Here is a 25,636-nt window from a genome sequence, read left to right on the forward strand (position 1 = left end):
ATTCCCATTTTGCTGAGAGTTTTTAACATGAATGGATGTTGAACTTTGTCAAATGCTTTTTCAGCATCTATGGAAATGATCATGTGGTTTTTGTCTTTCTTTTTGTTGATGTGGTGAATGATGTTGATGGACTTTCGAATGTTGTGCCATCCTTGCATTCCTGAGATGAATCCCACTTGGTCATGGTGTATGATCCTTTTGATGTATTTTTGAATTCGGTTTGCTAATATTTTGTTGAGTATTTTTGCATCTACATTCATCAGGGATATTGGTCTGTAGTTTTCTTTTTTGGTGGAGTCTTTGCCTGGTTTTGGTATTAGGGTGATGTTAGCTTCATAGAATGAGTTTGGGAGTATCCCCTCCTCCTCTATTTTTTGGAAAACTAAGGAGAATGGGTATTATGTCTTCCCTGTATGTCTGATAAAATTCCGAGGTAAATCCATCTGGCCCGGGGGTTTTGTTCTTTGGTAGTTTTTTGATTACCACTTCAATTTCGTTGCTGGTAATTAGTCTGTTTAGATTTTCTGTTTCTTTCTGGGTCAGTCTTGGAAGGTTGTATTTTTCTAGGAAGTTGTCTATTTCTCCTAGGTTTCCCAGCTTGTTAGCATATAGGTTTTCATAGTATTCTCTAATAATTCTTTGTATTTCTGTGGGGTCCGTCGTGATTTTTCCTTCTCGTTTCTGATACTGTTGATTTGTGTTGACTCTCTTTTCCTCTTAATAAGTCTGGCTAGAGGCTTATCTATTTTGTTTATTTTCTCGAAGAACCAGCTCTTGGTTTCATTGATTTTTGCTATTGTTTTATTCTTCTCAATTTTATTTATTTCTTCTCTGATCTTTATTATGTCCCTCCTTCTGCTGACCTTAGGCCTCATTTGTTCTTCTTTTTCCAATTTAGATAATTGTGACATTAGACCATTCATTTGGGATTGTTCTTCCTTTTTTAAATATGCTTGCATTGCTATAAACTTTCCTCTTAAGACTGCTTTTGCTGTGTCCCACAGAAGTTGGGGCTTAGTGTTGTTGTTGTCATTTGTTTCCATATATTGCTGGATCTCCATTTTGATTTGGTCATTGACCCATTGATTATTTAGGAGCGTGTTGTTAAGCCTCCATGTGTTTGTGAGCCTTTTTGCTTTCTTTGTACAGTTTATTTCTAGTTTTATGCCTTTGTGGTCTGAAAAGTTGGTTGGTAGGATTTCAATCTTTTGGAATTTACTGAGGCTCTTTTTGTGGCCTAGTATGTGGTCTATTCTGGAGAATGTTCCATGTGCACTTGAGAAGATGTGTATCCTGTTGCTTTTGGATATAGAGTTCTGTAGATGTCCTTTAGGTCCATCTATTCTGGTGTGTTGTTCTGTGCCTCTGTGTCCTTACTTATTTTCTGTCTGGTGGATCTGTCCTTTGGAGTGAGTGGTGTGTTGAAGTCTCCTAGAATGAATGCATTGCATTCTATTTCCTCCTTTAGTTCTGTTAATATTTGTTTCAGGTATGTTGGTGCTCCTGTATTGGGTGCATATATATTTATAATGGTTATATCCTCTTGCTGGACTGAGCCGTTTATCATTATGTAATGTCCTTCTTTGTCTTTTGTTACTTTCTTTATTTTGAAGTCTGTTTTGTCTGATACCAGAATTGCAGCACCTGCTTTCTTCTCTTTGTTGTTTGCATGAAATATCTTTTTCCATCCCTTGACTTTAAGTTGGTGCATGTCATTGGGTTTGAGGTGAGTCTCTTGTAAGCAGCATATGGATGGATCTTGCTTTTTTATGCATTCTATTACTCTGTGTCTTTTGATTGGTGCATTCAGTCCATTTACATTTAGGGTGATTATTGAACGGTATGAACTTATTGCCATTGCAGGCTTTAAGTTTGTGGTTACCAAAGGTTCAGGGTTAGCTTCTTTACTATCTTACTGTCTAACTTAACTCACTTGTTGAGCTATTATAAATGCGGTCTGATGATTCTTTATTTCTCTCCCTTCTTATTCCTCCTCCTTCCTTCTTCATATTTTGGGTGTTTTGTTCTGTGCTCTTTTTAGGAGTGCTCCCATCTAGAGCAGTCCCTGTAGGATGCCCTGAAGAGGTGGTTTGTGGGCAGCAAATTCTCTCAACTTTTGCTTGTCTGGGAATTGTTTAATCCCTCCTTCATATTTAAATGATATTCATGCTGGATACAGTAGTCTTGGTTCGAGGCCCTTCTGTTTCATTGCATTAAGTATATCATGCCATTCTCTTCTGGCCTGTAGGGTTTCTATTGAGAAGTCTTATGATATCTTGATGGGTTTTCCTTTGTAGGTAACCTTTTTTTTCTCTCTGGCTGCCTTTAATACTTTGTCCTTGTCTTTGATCTTTGCCATTTTAATTATTATGTGTCTTGGTGTTGCCCTCCTTGGATCCCTTGTCATGGGAGTTCTGTGTACCTCTGTGGTCTGAGAGGCCATTTCTTCCCCTAGTTTGGGGAAGTTTTCGACAATTGTTTCTTCAAAGACACTTTCTATCCCTTTTTCTCTCTCTCTACTTCTTCTGGTATCCCTATAATGCATATATTGTTCCTTTTTGATTGGTCACTTAGCTCTCTTAAAATTCTTTCATTCCTGGAGATCCTTTTATCTCTCTCTGCATCAGCTTCTCTGCGTTCCTGTTCTCTGTTTTCTAGTCCATTAATGGTCTCTTGCATCTTGTCCATTCTGTTTTGAAGTCCTTCCAGAGCTTGTTTTATTTCTGTATTCTCCTTCCTTAGTTCTTGCATATTTCTCTGCAAGTCCATCAGCATGGTTATGACTTTTGTTTTGAATTCTTTTTTCAGGAAGACTGGTTAAATCTATCTCCCCAGGTTCCTTCTCAGGGGAAGATGTACCAGATGCCAAAGCTGTCTGGGTTAGTCTTATCTGGATCATATTTTTTTGCCTTTTCATGTTGACAGGTGCTATTGAATGTCAGCTGGGAGGGCCAAACTTTCCCTTGCTACTGGCCTTTCTTTACTGGGACAACTGCGACCCCTAGTGGCTTGTGTTGGGTAATTGCGTGTAGGCTGGGTCTTTGTGTCTTGCCCAGCCGAAGTGTAGGAATTTTCGTTTCTGTGGGCGTTTTGCCTTAGGCTGTTTCTCTGTTTTCGCAGCGCCCGGAGGGGTAATGGACGGGGTGGGGGGGGCTGTTTGGCTGTTTACCTCTGTGAGGGGTCTCAGAGATGTTGCCCAGGGGGTTAGTGCGCCTGGTTTTCCTGTAATTTCCAGCCACTGGGCTGTGACCTGTGTTGTTTCCGTCTAGCTGTTAAATCCCTGTCCCTTTAAGACTTTCAAAAAGCACTGGCTTTTCTTTGTCCCAGGGGCATCAGCTTCGGCACCCGCTCAGAGGTCTTGCTGCCCTGTTTCCCTAGTTTCCAGCCCTCCACGCATGCACTGTGTCTGTGCTCTGGTGGGGGTGGCTGGGGCTGGGTGTTTAGCAGTCCTGGGCTCCACTGAGGGGAGGTGTGCTCGGGTCCCGCCGGGCCGGGGGTTGTATCTTACCCCTTTCACCAGGCTCTGGGCTCTCGCATGTGTGGATGTAGTCAGGCTGTTGTCCTGTGTCTTCTGGTCTCTCTTCTAGGGTTAGTTGTATTTGTTGTATTTTCAAAAATATATATGTTTTTGGGAGGAGATTCCCACTGTCCTACTCATGCCGCCATGTTAGCTCCACCCTCCTGTACCACATCTTCTTTATCCATTCATCTACTGATGGACATTTAGATTACTTCCATATCTTGGCTATTGTAAACAGTGCAGTGATGAACATAGGGGTACATCTGTCTTTTTCAAACTGGAGTGCTGCATTCTTAGGGTAAATTCCTAGAAGTGGAATTCCTGGGTCAAATAGTATTTCTATTTTGAGCATTCTGAGGAACCTCCATACTGCTTTCCACAATGGTTGAACTAGTTTACATTCCCACCAGCAGTGTAGGAGGGTTCCCCTTTCTCCACAATCTTGCCAACATTTGTTGTTGTTTGTCTTTTCGATGATGGCGATCCTTACTGGTGTGAGGTGATATCTCATTGTGGTTTTAATTTGCATTTCTCTGATGATTAGCGATGTGGAGCATCTTTTCATGTGCCTGTTGGCCATCTGGATTTCTTCTTTAGAGAACTGTCTATTCAGCTCCTCTGCCCATTTTTTAATTGGATTATTTGCTTTTTGTTTGTTGAGGCATGTGACCTCTTTATATATTTTGGATGTCAATCCTTTATCGGATCGGTCATTTATGAATATGTTCTCCCATACTGTAGGATACCTTTTTGTTCTATTGATGGTGTCCTTTGCTTTACAGAAGCTTTTTAGGTTGATATAGTCCCACTTGTTCATTTTTGCCTTTCATTCCCTTGCCCGGGGAGATGTGTTCATGAAGAAGTCACTCATGTTTATGTGCATGAGATTTTTGCCTATGTTTTTTCTAAGAGTTTTATAGTTTCATGACTTACATTCAGGTCTTTGATCCATTTGGAGTTTACTTTTGTGTATGGGGTTAGACAGCGATCCAGTTTCATTCTCTTACATGTAGCTGTCCAGTTTTGCCAGCACCATCTGTTGAAGAGACTGTCATTTCCCCATTGTATGTCCATGGCTCCTTTATCGTATATTAATTGGCCATATATGTTTGGGTTAGTGTCTGGAGTCTCTATTCTGTTCCACTGGTCTGTGGCTCTGTTCTTGTGCCATTACCAAATTGTCTTGATTACTGTGGCTTTGTAGTAGAGCTTGAGGTTGGGGGGGCGAGATCCCCCCAACTTTATTCTTCCTTCTCAGGATTGCTTTGGCTATTCGGGGTCTTTGACAGTTCCATATGAATTTTTGAACTATTTGTTCCAGTTCATTGAAGAATGCTGTTGGTAATTTGATAGGGATCGCATCAAATCTGTATATTGCTTTGGGCAGGATGGCCATTTTGACGATATTAATTCTTCCTAGCCAGGAGCATGGGATAAGTTTCCATTTGTTAGTGACCTCTTTAATTTCTCTTAAGAGTGTCTTGTAGTTTTCAGGGTATAGGTCTTTCACTTCCTTGGTTAGGTTTATTCCTAGGTATTTTATTCTTTTTGTTGCTATTGTGAATGGAATTGTTTTCCTGATTTCTCTTTCTATTAGTTCATTGTTAGTGTATAGGAAAGCTACAGATTTCTGTGTGTTAATTTTGTATCCTGCAACTTTGCTGAATTCCGATATTCTTTCTAGTAGTTTTGCAGTGGAGTCTTTAGGGTTTTTTATGTACAATATCGTGTCATCTGCAAATAGTGACAGTTTGACTTCTTCTTTACCAATCTGGATTCCTTGCATTTCTTTGTTTTGTCTGATTGCCATGGCTAGGACCTCCAGTACCACGTTGAATAACAGTGGGGAGAGTGGGCATCCCTGTCTTGTTCCCGATCTCAGAGGAAAAGGTTTCAGCCTCTTGCTGTTCAGTATGATGTTAGCTGTGGGTTGATCACATATGGCCTTTATTATGTTAAGGTACTTGCCCTCTATGCCCATTTTGTTGAGAGATTTTATCATGAATGGATGTTGAATTTTGTCGAATGCTTTTTCAGCATCTATGGAGATGATCATGTGGTTTTTGTCCTTCTTTTTGTTGATGTGGTGGATGATGTTGATAGATTTTCGAATGTACAACACACTCTTAAGAGAAATTAAAGAGGACACTAATAAATGGAAATTCATCCCATGCACATGGGTAGGAAGAATTAATATTGTCAAAATGGCCATTGTGCCTAACGCAATCTACAGATTCAATGCAATCCCTATCAAAATACCGACAGTATTCTTCAATGAACTGGAACAAATAGTTCTAAAATTCATATGGAACTACAAAAGACCCCGAATAGCCAAAGCAATCCTAGGGAAAAAGAATAAAGCAGGGGGGATCTTGCTTCCCAACTTCAAGTTCTACTACAAAGCCACAGTAATCAAGACAATTTGGTACTGGCACAAGAACAGACCCATAGACCAGTGGAACAGAACAGAGAGTCCAGATAGTAACCCAAGCATATATGGTCAATTAATATATGATAAAGGAGCCATGGATATACAATGGGGAAATGACAGCCTCTTCAATAGCTGGTGTTGGCAAAACTGGACAGCTACATGTAAAAGAATGAAACTGGATTACTGTCTAACTCCATACACAAAAGTAAACTCAAAATGGATCAAAGACCTGAATGTAAGTCATGAAACAATAAAATTCTTAGAAGAAAACATAGGCAAAACTCTCTTGAATATAAACATGAACAACTTCTTCATGAATATATCTCCACGGGCAAGGGAAACAAAAGCAAAAATGAACAAGTGGGACTATATCAAACTAAAAAGCTTCTGTACAGCAAAAGACACCATCAGTGGAACAAAAAGGCATCCTACAGTATGGGATAATATATTCATAAATAACATATCCAGTAAGGGGTTGACATCCAAAATATACAAAGATCTCACACACCTCAACAAACAAAAAGCAAATAATCCAATTAAAAAATGGGCAGAGGATCTGAACAGACACTTCTCCAAAGAAGAAATTCAGATGGCCAAAAGGCACATGAAAAGATGTTCCACATCACTAATCATCAGAGAAATGCAAATTAAAACCATGATGAGATATCACCTCACACCAGTAAGGATCGCCATCATCGAAAAGACAAACAACAACAAATGTTGGTGAGATTGTGGAGAAAGGGGAACCCTCCTACACTGCTGGTGGGAATGTAAATTAGTTCAACCATTGTGGAAAGCAGTATGGAGGTTCCTCAAAAAACTCAAAATAGAAATACCATTTGACCCAGGAATTCCACTCCTCGGAATTTACTGTAAGAATGCAGGAGCCCAGTTTCAAAAAAACATATGCACCTCTGCACCCCTATGTTTTCACAGCACTGTTTACAATAGCCAAGAAATGGAGGCAACCTAAGTGTCCATCAGTAGATGAATGGATAAAGAAGATGTGGTACATATACACCATGGAATATTGCTCAGCCATAAGAAGAAAACAAATCCTACCATTTGCAACAACATGGGCGGAGTAGAGGGTATTATGCTCAGTGAAATAAGCCAGGCGGAGAAAGACAAGTATCAAATGATTTCATTCATCTGTGGAGCATCAGAACAAAGCCAAAACTGAAGGAACAAAGCAGCCACAGACTCACAGAACCCAAGAATGGACTAACAGTTGCCAAAGGGAAAGAGACTGGGGAGGGTGAGTGGGCAGGGAGGGAGAAGGGGAATAAGGGGTATTATGATTACCACACATAATGTAGCAGGGCGGGGGGCACAGGGAAGGCCGTATAGCACAGAGAAGACAAGTAGTGACTCTATAGCATCTTACTATGCTGATAGACAGTGACTGTAATGGGATATGTGGTGGGGACTTGATAATGGTGGGAATCTAGTAACCACAATGTTGCTCATGTGATTTTATATTAATGGTACCAAAATAAAAATAAATAAAGAAATAAAAATATGCAGTGTCCAGTGGCAAGTCACTTCCTCCACTCCTGGTGCATGGCCTCCTTCATCTTCTCCTTCCTCCACCTTCTTCTTTGAATAGGTTGTCATGCACCTCCCCTGTCTATGGCACAGAGCTGGACCCTGCCCATTGCCTTTTATGGCACAAAAACAGGTCAGAGCAGAAGAGATGCAGCAAGCAGTCCCTGTGTGTTCAGGGTCACCAGGTAAATTGTGTCTATTGCAAACTGGGGCATGTGCTCTGAGAGATGGCTTTTCCCTGTATTGTGAATTTAGCTGAATGGAAAGTGTTAGAATGGTATGAAATCTAAATCAGACTTATTTAAATATTTAGCAAATTACCTTTACTGAGGAAAAAATAAGCAATTGTGATAGTTGCAAAAAACAAGGTCTGACAGTCACCATGGTTATGGCCCTGTTACCAGAGCAGTAAGCAAGCTGGCTCCACCCTTCTGCACCCCTCCACCCCAACCCTGTTAAGTGGAAGAGGTGTGTGTGTGTGTGTGTGTGTGTGTGTGTGAGAGAGAGAGAGAGAGAGAGAAAGAATGAGCAGAATTCTCCTCCTTGGAGGAAGGCTGTTCTCCTTACCACAGCAGGCAAACTGGCCCCAGAACATTAGTGATGCAATAAGACGGTTACAGAGCAGAGGCAGAACTGAGGTTTGTAGGCAGTGGTGGGGCTCAGGGTAACCTGACGGGTTGGAGACAACAGCTGACATGTCATAATGTGGTGCTCATACAGAGTTTTAGGTTAGACTGAGGGGACATCGATCATTACTACCAAAGAAGGGGAGTGCTGATGGAAATTAGGTCCTAAACCCACCCCACCCACTCCAGGTCACCCTGCAACCCCTCACACCCCTTGCCTCAGCTTCTCTGGTCAATCCCTTTTTTCTGGAATTATCTTTGAGCCCACAGACAGAGGGCATCTGAATAACAAGCTGACTTTGGACTTAAATTTATTACATCAGAAAGTAAATCAACCTTGAACCGTTAGCTTTGGACTTTTACAAAGAGATAATTCTGCTAACCCCTCTCTCTCTGATCTCCCATTTACATATGGTCTCTGTTGGTTTAAACTTTGCTGGGCAATCATTTCCTATTCCTTCTTAAACCATGCTCCCAAATTTCTTTTACTTAAGTGTCATATTCTCTGTTCACATCTCAAAATGTATTGTGTTTAGCTATTTACAGGGAGTGGACACTGTTTTCTAAGAGCAATCAAATGACATAGGGACTATGAGAGCACCGCTCCCTTCTCCAGGGCACTATTGCTTGCCCTTGGGCACACTGCCTGTCCCTGGGCACCACTGACTATCCCTAGGCACCTCTGCCTGCTCCTGGGCACCACTGCCTGCCCCTGGGCACCGCCACCTGTCATGGCAGTGGGGATTTAGTGGGCAGCAGATAGGATGTGGACCTGGTGGGAATTCCACCTCCACTACTTGCCTGCTGTGCAAATTCCTAAACAGGACTTGCATTATAAAAGAAAGAAAGAAAGAGAGTTAGACAATAGGGATTCCTGACTGAATTTTCTCTTGGTCTGTATTCGATCTATTATTTGATCTACTTAAGTATTTCTTATTTTTATTTCAATAACCACACTTTCCAATTAAAAATTTCTATTTGATTCTTTGTTATATCTGCCGCTCTGGCCCCCCAACCCTGCCATGCTTTGTGGTTTCTGTGAATGACATGGCTAAATTTAATTTATTAATTGGACAGGCATCTAGCAGAATGGCAGTGGGAGGAAAGGACCAAGAAAGGCCTTGAGAGAAGGGCTGCCCCCGAAAGGCCAGCTGTGCAGGACACTATCCTGGAAAAGCCAGGCGAACAGCTCAGCAGCAGGGACTCCGAGTGTGCAGAGTTCCTACTGTTCCCTAAACACTGTCCATACTTCACCGCTTCACTTGCCAACATATTTCTTCCAACCAGGCAGCCATACTCTCATTTCTACCTGTCCAAAGCCTGCCCATCTTTCAGGATCAAATTCAAAATGTGTCCTCACCATGACTCCTTTTCTTGCTCCTTCCTGCCCACACCTGCAAATGAAGTGATTCTCCTGTCAAAGCCTATATAGCTCTTGAGTCCTCTTCTGTACCACATGTGATTAACAGGACCAGATAGATGATTTCAAAGCTCGATGTAAAACAGAAACAAAAGCTCTTTCTTCAAAAATTAGTAGGAATTTCAAGATGGCTACAGCATAGCATTATACCAAGTGCAGAGGCCCTTCCTTCTATATGTGAGGCTCCACGCCACTGCACAGAACGCATGCCCATTCAGCAGGCCAAATTACCCCACTGGGACACTCCAGGGGAAACTGAAAAGCACATGGGCAAATGTGATCATTTACATGTCCATTCGAATACCCTCCCAGAGAACTTCTGAGCTGCCTGCCTTGCTGGGCCGTGTCAGCCGTCTAGTGCCTACATGCCTGGCTCTGCACCCTGCCGGCCTTTAGCTGAAGGCACTACTCCCTGAGCACTCCAGATACTCTGACTTTTGTGTACTGCCCCTTATCCTTAAGGCCTGCCTCGCTGATTTCCTTGGGTTGGCCCCTACTGCAAGGAACAGGGAAGAACCTATCAGCTTTTTGTGCAATACCACTATCTCCCTTTCTCTTTCTGTTCCCTGCTGTCTCCAAAAGGTACCAACATATGACTCTCTCTTTGCTGGCATGCTGGTGGAAAAAACACAGTCATGCTGTTTTACCAGTATTATTTCCTCTCTAAATGGCAATATAGATACGTAGCTGATGCCTGCTGTGTTAAGTTTACTATCTCATTTAATGCCCTCAGCAGTCCTTTGAAATATGCACTGATATTATTCTGCCTTTTACAGGTGAGTAACCTAACTCCGGGGGTTAAGGGACTTGCCAAAGATGATAAAGAAGCCCACACTCTTAGCCACTAGGCTATATTGCCTCTGTATAGGCTAGTTGAAGGCAAAGACCATATCTTAGTCACATTGTACCCACTATGGTAACTCTTTTTGCTTTCAGTACTAGTGTGTAATTGGGGTTATTAAGAGCTTCCATTTATTGATAGCTCACCATACACCAGTCCTATGCTGTGGACTTGCAAGTGGTATTTCATCAAATCTTCAGCACATCTCTCTAGCCAGGTTTTCTGCCCATATTTAACAGTTGAAGAAACTAAGGCTTAGCAAGATCAAACCTCTAGTTAGGTCACAAAGCTAGGAAATTGTGGCACCAGGGTCTGTCCTGACTCTAAATGCAGGGATTCTAATCAAGCTCAGCTGCTCCCGCCATGCCCTTGCTCCCCGTCTCCATCTTACTCACCCTTCCTTTCCTGCTAGTATCCATCCATCCACTGCCTCAGTCTCCATTAGCACCTGAGCCCTCAAGGCTCAGTCATCATTTAACCCACCGAATGATTTGACTACCTATTGCACAATCCCAGCAAGGAAAGAGAAAGTTGCCCTCCATTGCCTGCATCTGCCCTATGATCAGCACCTTCTCAATTTCAAGTTGTTTTGTTCAAATATTCTAACAAAAACAATAGAAGCAAAGACTTTCTGCATTACTACATGTTTTTGGAGATCAGACAAGTAGTGAAGAAAAGCTACTTCAGGATGAGTGGAGACTTGGCTCCTTTTACAGATCTTTCTCTATCTAGCCTTATACACTTCCCCTCTCAAGATTCAAGTCTAATCAAGGCAATCTGTGGAGAAGAGTGTCCTCTCTGTTTGTTGGTTTCATTGTTAATGCTTTTAAGAGCCCAGATAAATCTCTGGAAACTATGAGAAATCCTCCTTTCTTATGAGTGGTAAGTGGCCTGCCTCCTTTCCTAGTAATTGCTGAACTATCCTTCACCTGTGCACACATGTGGATGCACAAGCCCATACCCCCTCAGATCACCATGCAATTCATTTGACTCCCAATCATAAGCCTGTTTTTTTAACCATTAGTGCTAGACTTGCCTATTCAATCAAATGATGAGGTGGTCTCAAAACTAAGTCACTGAAAGAGAGATGATGGAGGTCAGAGAAGGGTAGTAGGATATAACATGAACATCTCTAAATACCTAAAGCCCAACATACAGGAAATTGATTTAACCTATGTAGTTCCTAAAGGGAGAAGCTAGGTCCATTGATGAGGTTACAAGGAAGGCAGGTGTTAACTAGAGCAATTCAGCAACAGAATGGGCTGTGAGAGTGGTGGAGAGATTCTTGTATTTGAGTGTCCTCAAGCAGACACCACACACTGGATGGAGGCTCTGAGCTGACTGGGAATCTGGCCTGGAGACCCTCAGTCAGCAGTAATGTATGGGGCTCAGTGCTGGGTAGGAAACAAATGCCAGGGGATACAAGATTGAAAATGACATAGACAGTGCTGTCCTCTGAGAACCCTTCCAACTCAGAGATTGTATTCTTCTGGATTTAATGCAGGCTGAGTGCAGGAAACAGATTATTATTTTCTCTTGTGTTCATAACTAACATAATGTTATGGAGCCAGATTCAACAGTGAGCATCTGAAAACAAGAATTATACCTTATATCTGTGAATCCTTCACACCTCACATAGTGTAAATGCCCAATAAATAGTTCTGAAGTTACTGAATGTGTGTCCAGACAATAGTCAATACAGATCAATAAATAGATCCACAGAATCTACAATATTGACTCACTGTCAAAAGGATCTATTCCAACCCCCATCATCTACATCATGGATAAAGAAGTGCCCAAATTTACTAAGGTGCAGTGAGTTATTTGACTCTTGTGGCTTCCATATAACCTTTGACCCTTCAACAGTAAGGCCACAGCACTTCTGAGCATCTCAGTGTCCAAGAGCCCCAGAAAATGCACATGCAACTGATTAGAAGATGTTGGTTCCACCTCTTATCCTCCTTGTCTGAAGAGTGTCACTCACCTTGTTTTGAATAAAAATTGATGACAGAAACCAGCAGAAGACATGGATATAATTCTCTGCATTGACTAGCATTAGCCTGGAAAACATTTAACCAGACATAGTGTAATCACTTACCTTTTATTTACTTTCTAAATCTGAGGTAGAGATAATTCCAACACTGGCTGAGTCAACAGGTTAAAGTCCCTTCAGCAAAATTGATTTCTAGGTATTTTCCACAGACTAAAATTATGTGGTAAACCAATTTTTAAAATTATTTTAATTGTTAACAGTCAATACATTTTTCTATTTCTTCTACTTTTCTTCAAATAGAGCATGCAGACATGTTTTCTATTATGATAAAGATGATTTGCTCTCTTTTATGCAGTTCTCAGCAGCTAACTCCTCAGCTTTCTTTAGGACCTATATTCTTTTGGTTTGAAGTTAATAGAGAAGAAAATGATTGGGCTAAATGCAGACTTCATCACTGTGTGATGTGGTCAAATTGCAGAACCTCTCTGAGCTCTGTTTCTTCCTCTGTAAAGGCAAAAAGATGAGAACAGTACAGTTCCCATGGAGTTATGAGGATTAAAGCACAATGCCTTTTACAGGATAAGTAACATTAGCTAAGATGGTATTTTCCTGAAGAGGAGCGATTCTGCCCTCAGCAAACCCAAATCTCCTTATCCTTACTTTAGCCAAAAAGTGACTCTCTTTCTTGTGACAGAGAACGTTTGAGTGGGTGTCAAGGGCACACTGAACAATATATAGTAGGAAATCTTCTTCCAAACAAAAGAGAATGGAAGGTGTCCCAAAGTTTCTTTGGTGATAAGCCTACCACAAAGGTTCAGTTGTTCTTGATGCCAACCTCACACATGGGATCATCAGTCCAGTGAGAAAAGAACTTTCATTGAAATAGTAGAAAGATTTGATGGAATACAAACATTTTGATCTATTCTGGGTTTAGGCTATGCCGCTTCCCCTGGGCTGGGACTACTGTGCAACAGGGGCAAGGTCTAAGGCACAAAACTTAAGAGGGTGAAACCCCGAGGATGGGTGGCTCCTTAAAATTTGTACCTTCACCCTGTCTCTTGTCCCATCTGCATCCCCATTTATCCTCAAATGCAGTTTATTCTCAGGGTTTGGATTTATAGAGCCAGATCATGGTTATGAGGGCAGAGTTGGGGGAAAGCTTGCAGAGCCCTTTCTCTGCCCAAAGAAAGGGAGTAATCCCATGTGCCACACCATCATCAGGCCCACATCTCCCAACTTCAGTGCACTGGTACTGAGTACAAAGGGCTCTTCCAAATTATTCCCAGGGCATTGGTGCTAAGTTACCTTCCCAAGAAACCTGAAGGTCCTTGCACAACGGTAATTTGTAGTCCATTGATTGATGTTTTACACTGGAGAAATAAATCCCAATCTTTGTCCACAGAACAAATGTTACAATAATTTTGCACAATAACTTATAGTTCTTGGCTGATCATATGTTGCTGGACTAAATGAATCAAGGTGAGCTCCTTTAGGGCAGATGGTGTCTTCTTGTCACTCTGTGTCCAGGCACCTAAGATCACAGATAGTAGTTGTTCAATAAACGCTTGGTCAACACCCATAGGAATGAAGAAACAACAGGCTTATCAGAAATTAAACTCAGCCTCCCAGGGCCTAGGCCCTTTAAGTACCAGAAAGGGCAGAGCCAGAAATCTGGCCCAAGGATTTAAACACCAACCACTGCCACTTCCTCCCTGCGAAAACCAATTGTTCCTCTGGCTTTTGCTGACGTACAACTTGTCATGTTCTGTCTTGTGAGGGGCTGGGTTTCTAGCTCTCACCTCAGCTCTTGCTGCCTGACTTGGTATTTCACCCCTTCTAGCTCTCTCCTTTCCCTCCAAGACTGGCATCCGCTGGCAGGGCCTTCCCAGAAACAGCCCAGCAGCTCTGACCCTGGGTTTGCCATGATTCTTCTTGTCCTGGCTCCTGACTGGCAACTGCAAACATCAAATCTGCCTTGGAAAAGTCAAATGTATCGCTGCCCTAGTGGAGAGCCCTGTGGACAAATTCAAAGGACCTGGCGCCATCTTCAGCTGCCATCTTGAGAACTCCGCCACCAGCTGCATGGAGGCCCCACCCCAGAAGCCCTGCCAAGCACCCTGCTGCCATCTCCTGGAGGCTGTTTATCTTTGCAGTCCTAGACCTTAAGGCCTGCTCTCCTCAACCAGCTTTAACAAGCCCCTGATATCCGCAGTACACCATCAGACACAGTTAGTGTGAATGGAAAGATTATTGCTTTGATACAGTGAAATGGGCCTCAGAAAAATGCACAGATAAGTAATTAAAACAATGAAACTAATGACCAGAAAATGGAATAACTGCCTATCTCCTATTGGCATGCAAAGAAGCAGGAGCCCAGTGGATGAAACTGGACCAAGATCACTCATGAGTATAGGCATTCATATTCAGCATGTGAAGATGTTTTGAAGGCTGCAGTTGATGCCGCCAGGCACAGTGGAATACCGTAGCCTCCTTTTGATGCTCTTTACTACAGCTCTCTTGGAGTACATACCAAATACCATGTTTTCTTCTTCACTGTCAGTAAGTAAATGGCCACTTCTAAGAAAACTGAAGAAATTAAATAAGGGACCATTTTATGCAGCTTAGCACCAAAGTTATTACAATTTCTAAGTATTAGACAAATGGAGTAGTTGAGATAAAACCAAAGATGTTCATAAGTTACATTTTTTAAAAGTTCTAATGACTTTCCTATATTTAAACTCCCACAAAAGTCAGCATAGACTAGAGCAGCAGGAGTGACCAGAGAGGAAAAGCAATCACAGCTGACCTGACGTCAATGGTAGGTGGAGATGCACAAATCATTTGATTTAACCATTTCACTACTAACAATCCATCCTGAAAAATAACTAGAAAGCCAAAAATCCCTGAATAAAAAAGCTCATTTCAGCTTAGTATATGACAATGATCAATTGAGAACAATCTAAATGCTCAGCAGTAACAGAATGGTCGAATAAATCATGACACACACAATAGAATCATAGGGAGTCATGATAAGCATGGTTTTTAAATCTATTTAATTGACATGGGGAAATATTCAACTTACAATGTCAAATGAAAAAAGAATACCAAGTTATATATGCAGTATGATCTAAATTATATTAAAGTAGAAAAAAAGGAAAGGCATATAGAAAAAAAGAGGGAAAGGTACTAAAACATTAACACTGTTTATCTGTGGATGATGAGATTGTGGATGAGATTTTTTTCCTGCTTATATGTACTAGGATGATAAGTGATATAATAATTGCTCTTTACTGTAGGCTTTTTTTTCTAGCATTAGCAAAATAGGACAATACCTACTGCTTTAGAAAGTGTTACCCATGAAAGATCCAAGAACAAAAATACCAAAAGAGATGCAACAGGAATAAGACAGAAAAGTTCAGCAAGGATGATCAAACAGAACTTGTTTATTCCCCCCCCCCCCACCCCTGTGTTGGAATGACAGTAGAATCTCCCTCTCTGGGGGCCTCCCAGAGCACAGGAGCCCCCAGTCTCACTTCTGGGATGGGGGATGGGAAAGGGCACAGACAGCAGAGGAGACAACACATCACAAAGAGAAGGCCCCTGAGCAGCAGGGTAGCACCAGAGCAGCGGAGGGGCCATGACTGTGGTGTCTAGGCAGATGGGCTTCAAGGAAGCTTCATGCAGCCCCCCACACCCTGGGTGGGCACAGCAGCCCAATTTTCCCAAGCTTAAAGAAGGAGATAACACTTTTCTGGGAAAAGCCTGTGGTCTAGAAAGGGTCCCAGAGCTGAGGTGAGGGGACTCATGATCAGAGGATCCCAGAGGACTGCCTTACTGTGGATTAGACGGGGATCAGAGGGCCCAGCAGGTAGAGGTGGCAGGTGGTGTGCCTGAGGACCAGATGAGACAGCAACTAGGCAGAAGATGCTGGCGTAGGCCCCAGCCCACGAGGCAAGGTGGACACAATGCCCTTCTCTGCCCCTCACCAAAGTGGGATTTGCATGAATTGCCCCTCCCCACTGAGGCTTTCTTCTAATCCCACAGAGAGAGGAAGCATGGGGGCAAACCTAAAAGGAGAGTGGGTTTTAGCCAGGGCATCTGGCAAATCAGGTTACCCGGAAGTGATGGATTACATTTTCGTAAAAGAGGGCTGAGTCAGAAATTCAATTGTGTTGTGGAAAATATTTTGTATTTTATACTCCTGAGCTTATGACATATGAAATATATACTCACTAAATATATTTTTTTGTGATTTTCATATATTTAGTAGTGATCATATTTTATGTTTTAGAAAAGTATTAAAAGAAAAGCATAGCAACCACAAAAAGTTGTTTCTGAGTCAAGGTACTGAAGAAAAGGGGGCATAAGGCTGATGAAAAGTCACCCCTGGTTCTGAGGATCATCTTGCTAGGTGACCAGAGCTGGTTTTGTGTCTTGAAGAGCCAGAACTCTCCACTTTCTGAGGAGCCTGAAGTCTTGAGCACCCTTTCTGAGCCTCTGTCATTAATATTTTGTGTGAGCATATGAGCGACTGAGAATAAATGTGAAAATAGTCCTTATAGCTACATTCGATACCCCATCACACTCCCCCTTACTTACCTCTCTCCCCTCAGCAAATCAGTATTATTCAGCTTCCCTGTAGAAGGCCCCTTCTTTCTTTTTAAGCCCAGTTTTATTCTCTGAGGCAGTATCAAACAATAGAACAAATCCCCAACACTACTCTTTGAAGAACATATCAGTGCCCACGTTAGGATGTCTTTGCTCCAGGCTAAACCAAGTCAGGCCCTAGTATGATATTTTCCAAGCCTCTCACTATCTGGCCCACCCTCCTTGGAGGTAGCAACTAGAATTGTCAAAGGCTGCTTAGAAGGTGATGCCTGGAACCAGCATTGCGGCCCTGTGCTCTGGCCATGAAGACTAATTCTACAGAGGCTACAAAGGGCATCGAGGAGGCATTTGTGTTCTTAGCTGCCCCCCACAGCTTCTCAGTCTGCACTGTAGGACTCAAACCCAGGCACAGGGTCAATGGCGACAATCACACTCAGCCTCCCAGGAGACCCAAGTCAATGCCCATCTGTGTGGTAGGGCTGGAGCAGAGGATGAGGGAGTCGAACCCCACACTGCTGGGCTGGCCACAGCCCCGCCCCGCCCTGCTGCAGGAAACCCCTCCACTCATCCCCACTCCCCACTTCAGGCAGAAGTATGTTCCTCCCTCCTTTCTTTTCTCCAAGGATCTTACCCAAGATCTTGGCATCCCATGCCTCTCCCTCCTCACTCTAGATCATTTTCCTTTGCTCCGTCTCCAGGCCTTGTTCTCCCCTCAGGAAGAGATAATTCTCCTCGACATTAGAGGATTTTATCAAATTGCTGCGTAGCCCCACTTTCCCCTCTCAGAGCCCCCAAGGCTGGCTGCACTGGCCCCCCTCTCCTCGTGCTGCCTCATCCCCTCATTTGTCTCCTCTCTTTGCTGCTGTTACCACATCCCAGGCCGACATGGGAGCATCTCCCCACCCCCACTCCACTGCCCCCAACAGCATTGACTTTGGCAGATTTCTGGGGAACCAGCGATGTCCTAACCTGTTTGTTTTTCCAGACCCATGTTTGCAGGGGTTTTCTTGGAACCAGAACAGAAATCATCCCATGTTCTTATGCAATTTCTCCGGCAGGCTCTGACCAATAAATAAAGCCCTCAGCCCCTCCGTCGTTCTATCTTTCTAAGCAGAGCACCTGGGGTGGTGCTGAAGCTCCCAACCACCTGCCCACCTGCCAGGGCCTGTCTGGGGCAGCCATGAAGTCCCTTGTCCTACTCCTCTGCTTTGCTCAGCTGTGGGGCTGCCATTCTGCCCCGCATAACCCAGGTCTGGGTTACAGGCAACCGAACTGTGATGACCCAGAAGTAGAGGAAGCAGCCCTGGCGGCCGTGGAATACATTAATAAACACCGTCTTCAGGGCTACAAGCATACCTTGAACCAGATTGACAAAGTGAAGGTGTGGACTCGGGTAAGTGAAATTGCTGTATGTGAGCTGAAGGGACCTGTGTGTGGTGCTCAACCGGCTGTCTCAAAAGATGACATGTCCCAGCACCAGGGAAACTGCAAGGGAGTAACCTCATTGATTTCTTTCCAGGAGCGAGAGTGGGGCAGGCAGAGGGCACCAGAGGAGACATTCAGTATTGTAGCCATGGGTCTCAAGGAGGGTGCTGGATGGGGGGTGGGGAGGTGTGTGTGGGAGAAGGAAAGCCTTCGAATGATATTTTGAAAATCACAGGTAGAAAGTATGGCTTCTGGAAAAACTAAGGCCCACTACTGAATTCTAGTTGCCAAATTATCACTGGCTGGAAATCACTTGTCCTTCTTTGTTTCCATTCTCTGGATGAAGACAGAGAGTGAATGAAACTAGAATCTGACAATGACCTACACTGTGCCAGGCCCTTTCACGTATATCATTTCCTTACCCTTCCTACCCTGAATCTTGTGAGGTAAGTACTGTCCTTGTCTTACAGAAGAGGAAACCAAGCCTCTGATATATTAGGGCTTTTTTTCTTTGCCCCAAGTCATATAACTAGTAAGCATCAGCTTGGATGTGATTTTGGATCTATGTTCCTTTCTCTACACAAGCTACCTTCAAAGAGAGCTACCCACATCCCAGAGAGAAGTCTTGGCATGAATGAGATTCATCTTCTCACATGCTAGAGAAGAAAGATAAACCAATGTAGTAGGAAGCCAGTGGCAATAAAGATCAACTTGGAAAATATGCCTTGGAGATCAGTTGAGAGATTTGGAGAGGTGCGAAAAACACATCTGTCTCCTACCTGTTTTGAAATGAGATTTTATATCTGATGAAGGATAATTTTTTCAGCAAATATTGATTATAAGCCTCCTGTGGGCAAGAACCAGTGTCAGGTGCTATGAGAGATTGAACCATTGCTATTTTTGTATATGAAAAGCAGTTAAATATTGGCATTTTAATAGTTCCACGTAAGATAAAAGTAAGAAACACAAATTGCCCACAAGAGATTTACCCACAAATTGCCCACAAGATCCAGGAAGGAAAATAAGATAAACATCAGGATGTCTGGACTGACTGACATCTGATCTAACAATGGGATAAAATATTTCCAATCAGGATCGTCCCAAATGGTTATTAGGACTGTTGGAGCCACACTGAAGTACAGTGGCGGTGCAAAGGAAACACCCGTCAATTCAAGGGAAATAACACAGAACTGGCATATTTGAGGGTAAGGCAATGAACAGATGTCACTAGCAGCAGAGCTCGAGAGTTACTTTCCTCGAGAAGCCCCGGAGTATCCTGCTCCTATACACTGCAGCTCTGAGTATTTTCAGGAAGTTTACTTGGGCGCATCCGCACGTCTTACAACACAGCTTCCTCCTGGTGACGAGATTCTGAGGCTCAAGTACTGGTTCATCAGACAGAACCGAAATGAGAGGCAAGCAGAGCTGGACTTAAAGAAGAATAGGAATACTTGTACCTTCTGGAATTTTACGGCTTTCAAGTAAGGCTGTAGAGGCAGGTGAGCTGGAGACAACAACTCCAGGGAGTTAACACGAGGTCCCCTAGTACTCTTGTGACAGCTTGGATTCCCCAGCCTCAGAGGGAGGCTTGCTCTTCCCCCTCGTGGCCAGCAGGGGGCAGTAGAGAACAGCAACTTTGCATCCAACCATCTACAAACCGAAAGACAAAAAGCCAAGGACAAATTTTCCTTTGGGAATGAAAAGAAAATGGGGAAGGAAGAAAAGCAGATGATTCAAGGGCAGGAAGAAAGAAGTAGAGAGAGGAATGGAGAAAATAAGACACAGTAAGATACTATTCTACACCACCTTTGCTGCTTGGCTGAGAAAAATCCAAAGCCAATATTTTCCAAGCCCTGTTTTCAGGGTGAGATTTTAAAAATTAAATGAGTAGCAACACTCATTTTTAACTTCCAAATAGAGCTCAGAGTGATGACTGTGGTTCCATCAATCTGTCCAAGCCCATGGCCTTTTCATCCTTGCACATACCATTTAGAGTTTGCCCAGCCAACTGAGGAAGACCTGAGGAGGTCTTTGTTTCCTGCCCACAAGCCAGGTCAGAACCAGGTGGAGTTGAAGACTAGCAGTAGAAGTGACTTTTCCCTTACCTTTCCAGTAAGGGATGCAGTCGAGCCCAATGAAGGCTCACTCACACGGCCCACTCAACAGGATTGGTGAATAGGCTGCTCACCTCTTTGTTTTGTGTCCCCACAGCGACCCACAGGAGAGATGTATGAACTTGAAATAGACCTGCTGGAAACCACCTGCCATGTGCTGGACCCCACCCCCGTGGCAAATTGCACTGTGAGGCAGCTGCAGGAGCATGTGAGTGCCCCCTGAGGGGTGACTATGGGTGGTACCCCTGGCCGGTTCCATGGTGGTTCTGCAAAGAGGTGTCCAGTTTTATCCCATTTCCCAGGCTGCCTTCACGGCCAGCCAGTGTGCAGTTTCTAAAATTTCCATTTGATGCCACCTTTCCCTGGGCTGATTTTTACAATAGTTCAGGTTGCTGGTTGTAGCCCTCCCTAAAACCAAAGAGTGTAATATCTCAGTATACCTAGTCAGCATGACTTTGTGAGACTTGTCTTGGACAATTGCGCCTGAGGGACAGAGCCCGCCCAGGGAGAGGAATGAAAGCCAGCCCTCCTCCTGGGCTGTCACTGTGGGTTTCTTTCTCCAGGCTGTGGAAGGAGACTGTGATTTCCGGATACTGAAACTAGACAACCAGTTTTCCATATTGTCTGCAAAATGTGATTCCAGTCCAGGTAGAGATAATTCTTTATCTTATTTTTACCTTATAGAGAGAGTGAGGAAGGGACCTAAATTGTTTTCATCGTAAGTCATTTTAGTCACTTTGTTGGTGAGGAAAAGGAGAAGCCAGCCTTCCTGGGGTCTGGGACTGGAAAACTGTTTTATTAGGAGCTAGTCTATTTGGAGGTAGAAATTGTCCCTTGTTGGGAGGGGCTCCTGTCAGCATGATAGGAGCCCCCCGAAGATTTAGTAAGAAGCAGAGAAAGCATCTGAAGCCATCTGGAGCATGTCTTAGCCCTCTCTAAATAAGCAGAGCTAGAGTGAATGACCCAGAGAATTAGAGCCCAGATTCAGTTTTTTCTCTCTGTGAATAGACTCGGCAGAGGATGTGCACAAGTTCTGCCCCCACTGCCCCCTGCTGGCCCCGCGGAACGACACCAGGGTTGTGCACGCGGTGGAGGTTGCGCTGGCCACCTTCAATGCTCAGAATAACGGCTCCTATTTTCAGCTTGTGGAAGTTTCCCGGGCTAAAATTTCGGTAAGACTGAGACCTCTTGACAGACTGGGCAGTTTGGTGGCACTTCAGGAATGTACGTGGTGAAGCCGCAGTGAGGGGCAGAGCAGGAGCAGGGGCAGCAAGCAAGGAGGGTGGTGGGAGAAAAAGGAAGGAAAGAGCCCTGAGGGCTATGAGGACCAAAGGAGACCTCAGCACCTTGCCCATGCTGAGCCCCTCTAACAGAAGGCAGCCAGACACTGACAGACCAGCCAGCCCCTGGTTCCTTAGTTGTAGTGAACACCAGGGTTGGCTGTTCAGCAGGTGGGCGTTCCCACATCATCCAGAAGCACTCACTGTAAATCCACAGGTCTCCACATCTTCTCATGTATCACCCTGACCAGTGGCGGCACTCTCACCAAGCAAACTCATCACCAATACTAACAAAGCTTGAGCCTACTTACTCTGGATACTCCAGATAATGGCCGGATCCTAAATTGCCTTTTGAATCACTGAAGAAAATCTAATTGTACTGTGGATTGTTTAGCAAATTTGAATGCAACAGAATTCTAATATTTAAGCAAACTGGTATTCTGGGTAGCAGCCATGGCATGCTAGAGCAGGTGGTATTTGTACAGGTGGTTATTCTATTAACTGAATATGTGATTCTCAGAGCACTGCCACCCCAGACTATTTCAATGATTGCTGTAAGCTATAAGAAACTAAAGCACAAGTATCTTCTCTATTTTCATTTATATTTGGCCCTGCTCTGTATAATAGGTGAGGAAGGTATTAATTTCTTAACTTTTCTGTCCCACCTTGGTGTAATCTGAACCTTGGGTCTCAAAGTGCAACCCAAGAGGAAAGCCTGTGGGGAAGAAGGGTTCCCACTCAGGTCGGTTAAGGTCTTTGCTCTGGTTCCTGCTTCTTATCTAAAAACTACTTTTGCCCTGGAAGATGGGCAGTGGAAGTCTGCCCCCCTTCAGGGAATACCCAACACTGACCTCTGTATACAAACACTTCAAAACACAATGCCACAGCACTGGCCCTTGTAAGCCATCGGGACCACGTTTCCTGGCCACACAGTGTGGTCCCCAGGCACAGTGCTTCCTGCAGTGTGCAGTGCGTGGCCCCAGCTGTGTCCTGCCACACCCCCCTCCCCTGCCTTTGCCACACTAACTCGTGTTGCCTCATGAACATTTCCACTTATTCTCATCAGCTCCTTCCGCCTTCCATCCTCGTGGAGTTTGTGGTGGCTGCCACTGATTGTGCTGCTGCAGAAGTTGTAGACTCGGCCAAGTGCAACCTGCTGGCAGACAAGGTGAGCTGGCCAGACCTGCAGGTGGCAAAGTGATCACAGAATAGGGCATCCCTAGAGCACGTTGGTATCCTGGGGCTGCAGTAAAGAGCTACCTGTGCAAACAGCCTGCGGGGCTGCTGATGTCAGGCCTTCCTCTGGGTGCCACCTCCCCTCCTTAAGAGCTGTCATCAAATCATCACACCCCCTGGAAGCTCCTGGAGTTAGTGGAGAGACAGAGGCTTTTCTAAGTAAGTTAAGTCAGGCCCAGCTGCTGGCAGTATGAAGTGTAGACTTTCTGGATGCACTTATGCTATGAAAATCTTTCAAGTCCTTGAGCCAGTAATGTCTACTTCTAGGAATTTAGCCTGAAGAAATCATCAGAGATGACTGGCAGAAATATATCTATAAAGATGATGTATCATAGATGTAAAATGACCCACAAAAGATCTGAATGTCCAACAGGAGGAGGTCATTGAATAAAATGTGGCATATCAGTAAATAGAAAATTATCCAAATATTAAAAATTAGTTTACAAATACTAATGAATGATATAAGAAAATACTCTCATAGTAAGTGAAAAACACAGGATGCAAAATGGTATAGTCACAATAATCCCAATTTTTAAATGACATTTAATAGTATCTTAAAATAAGAAAGAAATACATGGACATTAACAGAAGTTCACCTGGGTCACCATGATTCCTGGTATTATGGGTGACCTGTCTTATCTCAAAACATCTCTGTATTTTCTACATTCTACCTAGAACTATATGTTGCATATCTTCTATAACCGGAAACTAGAAACTTTAGGAAAAGGGTTTTTCTTAAAAAAGGAATTAAGAATTTAAGCTTTCTTTCCTTTGACATGTTAGAGTATCAGTGGAGGAGAAATCCACTCTTTTAACTTGCTAAAATAACTCCCTCTTTTTTGGGCAGGTATACGGCTTCTGTAAGGCGACAGTCACTGAGAAGGTTGGTGGGGAAGATGTTGTAGTGACCTGCACGGTGTTCCCGAGAGAGGTAATGGCTTCATGGATATACTTGCCCACATCTTCTGAACACAGTAACTCCTTAACATGTAGGCAGTGCTTCTGTAATTGCTGCCCTGTCCTGGTGAGCCCCACAATATATGTAGTGCTGGGGCATGTGGGGCATCACTAAAAAACAGAAGGATTCTTCAGCCATGCCTTCCCCTCCCACGAACTAGTGGCTATAGGAAGAGCCATCCTGGTTGTGTAGCTGACAAGGCCATCTTTTTATTTATGGTGGTGGGAGTGATTTTCTGAGTTGCAGAGACCAGGTGGCCAGACCTGCCTGCAGCTCCCGGGGGCTGCAGGTGTGGATGACCAAGAGAGTGACACTGCTGGGGAAGGTTAGCCAAGACGCAGGGTGCTTTTGCTCATGTGACATGTGTAAGTGCACCATCCGTGAGACAATTTGTGAGAAAGGGGCACCATAGGCCCGTTACCCCTCACCCCTATAGCTTTGATGACAATGCTTTGCACCTAGGTAGTTCTTTTTTTGCCAGATTCCTTGCAAATAAAAAATATTATGAGAGAATGGGGTGGGGTTCCACCCAGAAGCATGGGTGGCCCTGTCTAGGAGGAGAAGGGTAGCTAACTTAAGAACACGGTCCTCTCTCCAGCTTGTGGTGCTGCAGCCCCAACCAGATGGCGCAGATGCAGAGGCCACTACCTCTGTGGTGGGCGCAGCTGTGCCTGCACCTCTTGCAACTGTCCAGTTGGTGGGACCCCTGCTGGTGAGAGATGTCCCAGTAGCCCCACCAGTGCACCAGGCACACTATGACCTGCGCAACAGCTTCGCGGGTGTGGCCTCTGTGGAGTCAGCCTCAGGAGAAGCATTCCACGTGGAGAAAATATCCAAGGAGGCACAGCCTGGCATTATTTTAGGTCCTGGTCCAGTGGTCCGCCCTTGCCCAGGAAGAATTAGACACTTCAAGGTGTAGATGAAGGTCAGAAACAAGAAGGTTTGGCACAGAGAACATGGCTACCATTTTGTCCAAGTCCAGGTATGGGTGGGGGGCTTATCTGCTGTCAAAGCCAGTGTATGTGGTCTAGTTTAATATCAAGTCTTGGATCCCAACTTCTCTTCATTCTCCAGAGGACAGAAGCAGAGGGGGTGATAGTTATGTTTGAAGGAAGGCAGAAGGCAGGCAACTGGATTGTCAGTGTTCCGATGATAAGCCACCACCATTATTCTCTTTGCCTTCTTTTGACCTCACAAAAACAAATGGAACTGTGACTCTGAGAGGTGCTCTTGCCAAGCTTATATTCACTAGTTAATGTAAGTACCTGAAGGACTTTCCTTAATTAAAAAGGTTCTAAACTGAAATGTGGTCATGATTATTATCTGCTTCATCCAACCTGACATGTGTGGTCTTTCTTCCCAGGAATCACACCACAAGTGTCCATAAGCAAAATCAAAGTGAAAACAGAAACAAAACAAAAACCTGCTATATTATTATACATAGGTAAAAGGGAGACCAGAATTTTCTCACAGTCCATAGGATATGCCCATTTCCTTGTGAAAAAATAATTATTTTCATTTATAAGGGTCAAAAATTGTTGCTAAAGGAGGACCAGGTGACTGAACTTTGTACAGAGAAGCCAATCATTGGTTTTTGTCAAAATCCAGGTAAGGCGGACAGGTACTTAATGCAGGA

At 43.8% G+C, this 25,636-nt stretch overlaps 1 protein-coding gene and 1 long non-coding RNA gene across 3 annotated transcripts in view; one reads left to right on the plus strand and one right to left on the minus strand.

The window, feature by feature from the left end:
- LOC118936235 (uncharacterized) overlaps window positions 1-17,983 on the minus strand; it is a 30,021-nt gene extending 12,038 nt beyond the window's left edge. Inside the window, exons 1-3 of one of the 2 annotated variants that reach the window (XR_008997175.1) lie at window positions 17,619-17,983; window positions 13,685-13,910; window positions 12,338-12,446 (exon numbers count right to left, since the gene is read on the minus strand). This is a non-coding gene — a long non-coding RNA (uncharacterized LOC118936235). Of the gene's footprint in view, window positions 1-12,337; window positions 12,447-13,684; window positions 13,911-17,618 lie in introns of those variants that run through there. The other variant, XR_008997174.1, reaches the window with a different exon arrangement.
- Window positions 17,984-18,075: 92 nt separating this feature from the next.
- AHSG (alpha 2-HS glycoprotein) lies at window positions 18,076-25,305 on the plus strand. The gene is made up of 7 exons (XM_036933211.2): window positions 18,076-18,380; window positions 20,624-20,734; window positions 21,090-21,174; window positions 21,535-21,698; window positions 22,873-22,974; window positions 23,890-23,973; window positions 24,599-25,305. The coding sequence occupies exons 1-7, from the start codon at window positions 18,168-18,170 to the stop codon at window positions 24,917-24,919; spliced, it is 1,080 nt and encodes a 359-aa protein (XP_036789106.1). The 5' UTR covers window positions 18,076-18,167; the 3' UTR covers window positions 24,920-25,305.
- The last annotated feature ends 331 nt before the right edge of the window (window positions 25,306-25,636 follow it).

The sequence above is a fragment of the Manis pentadactyla genome, chromosome 1 (assembly GCF_030020395.1).
Source record: "Manis pentadactyla isolate mManPen7 chromosome 1, mManPen7.hap1, whole genome shotgun sequence".
NCBI lineage: Eukaryota > Metazoa > Chordata > Mammalia > Pholidota > Manidae > Manis > Manis pentadactyla.